Genomic DNA, 1,805 nt, shown 5'->3' with positions numbered 1-1,805 from the left:
ACTTTACACATTATATAGGTTACATTAACATGATGTTTAGGTGGTTCGTTTAACTATTATATGTAATGCAGGTTTTTGGGGGGTGGTTAATGAAAGTGTTCCAAAACACGACATTAATTTCTTGACGACCTAATATATACATACTTTTATCAGTTTAAGTCCGTTGTTGTGCCTAATGAATCTGTTATAGTTGTCGTTACTACTTTTACTGAAAATCTAATATACTGTACTAATATACAAATATTTTATGCTTCAAAGCTTTCATAGATATTCAAGATTTCTGTTAAATGTGTGTTAACTGATTCATAGATTGGCTCCCAACTGCTGGTTTGTAGACTAGTGCCGGTCATAAAAATATCCAGGGGGGAAGAAAAATGGAAAAAAAGTTGTGAAGGATTTGATTTCCGTCAAATTCTTATTTTCTACATTTGTTAGGAATAGGTGAAAAATGTTGACTCTTTCGTAGTTATTGTAAAATAAACGAACCTTGTAACCCTTACTTCAAACTAAAGTAGGAAATAACAGTTTAGGCTTGTTTACTTCTTATGGTTTTAAAAATTTTGACAGTAAATGGAGTGAAACTTATTGGAAATCACTGGCATAAGACACTCGCTGCAGTTTGTTAGCCACAAATAAACTTAATTCTACAACTCCATGACTAAACGATTGAATAACTAAATATATGTGATAATTAACACTGATGCAAATACCTCAGTGAAACTAAATACTTCACTGAATTATTGGCAGTCAACAACTGAAAATTGATTTAATGCTTCACTGCTTCCTGTACTTTTAATGTACCCTTCTTTCTAGACACTTTGCAAATTATCTCGATCACTAATATTCATTAACATTTTAGGTATTCTAGGACTACTTTATAAACCTCCTTGATTGTAACATCATGCACCCTCTAGCTAATATCTAAGCTAGAACATGAAAAATATAGCCTACAACAATTATGACACATAATTTTTATTAATATTGTTAATTTTCATTTTCTGGAGGTTTTAATTCCTGTAGGTTTTTTATTAGTTTCATCAGGTCTTCATGCTTCAGAATGTTGTGTTGATAAACAATGTCTGTTAACAAACTTTGATCCAACTGAGTTAGCAACTATACAACCTTTCTTCTGATGCTTTGTGTGGTTTAGACTAAACTTTTAGAATTTTACTGTTAAAAATTTTATCTTTTTTTTTTTAAACCTGCTGGTCAATACAGATAAAATTAGTGCTGCTTATAAAAATGTTTTGTCTTGTTCAGTTCTAGCGTATTTCTGATATTTGGATTATTTTTAGGGAATAAATCGTACACTTCTTCATTGGCTAAAATTATGGGATGTCATAGTTTTTGGCCGAGATAGCAAACATCGTTTAAAAGGTAAAGAAAACAAGAAAACTGGTCAACAGGAGAAAGGAAAGTTTTTTAAAAGAGGAATACCAGACTTAAATGAGGTAAAGTTTGAATTAATTATCTACAACGTATCTGACTTGAGTCACACAGATAGTAAAAAATTTGAAATGATGACTCGTAATAAAAAAACATATTTTGCAGTTGATTAACTTTTTGGGACTTATTTTTAGAAAAAAAAAGAAATGCATCACTCAAAAATGATTAGAAATGTGGTTTGATTTTACTGTAATCTAATGATAAAATTATAAAACATTTGACTCAAAAATGATTAGAAATATGGCCTGATTTTACTGTAATCTAATGATAAAATTATAAAACATTTGACTCAAAAATGATTAGAAATATGGCCTGATTTTACTGTAATCTAATGATAAAATTATAAAACATTTGACTCA

At 29.5% G+C, this 1,805-nt stretch overlaps 1 protein-coding gene across 1 annotated transcript in view; it reads left to right on the top strand.

The window, feature by feature from the left end:
• Positions 1–1,295: 1,295 nt before the first annotated feature.
• Positions 1,296–1,805, top strand: part of LOC111083751 (chromosome transmission fidelity protein 18 homolog) — a gene marked incomplete at its 5' end in the record, with an annotated part of 14,032 nt that continues 13,522 nt past the window's right edge. The window contains one exon of the mRNA XM_022380423.1: positions 1,296–1,451. Within this exon, the coding sequence (XP_022236131.1) occupies positions 1,296–1,451 (156 nt within the window). The remainder of the gene's footprint in view (positions 1,452–1,805) is intronic.

Source organism: Limulus polyphemus, unplaced genomic scaffold (assembly GCF_000517525.1).
Source record: "Limulus polyphemus unplaced genomic scaffold, Limulus_polyphemus-2.1.2 Scaffold11028, whole genome shotgun sequence".
NCBI classification, from domain to species: domain Eukaryota; kingdom Metazoa; phylum Arthropoda; class Merostomata; order Xiphosura; family Limulidae; genus Limulus; species Limulus polyphemus.
The sequence above is the reverse complement of the archived record's forward strand: the minus strand, read 5'-3'. Positions and strand labels throughout refer to the sequence as shown.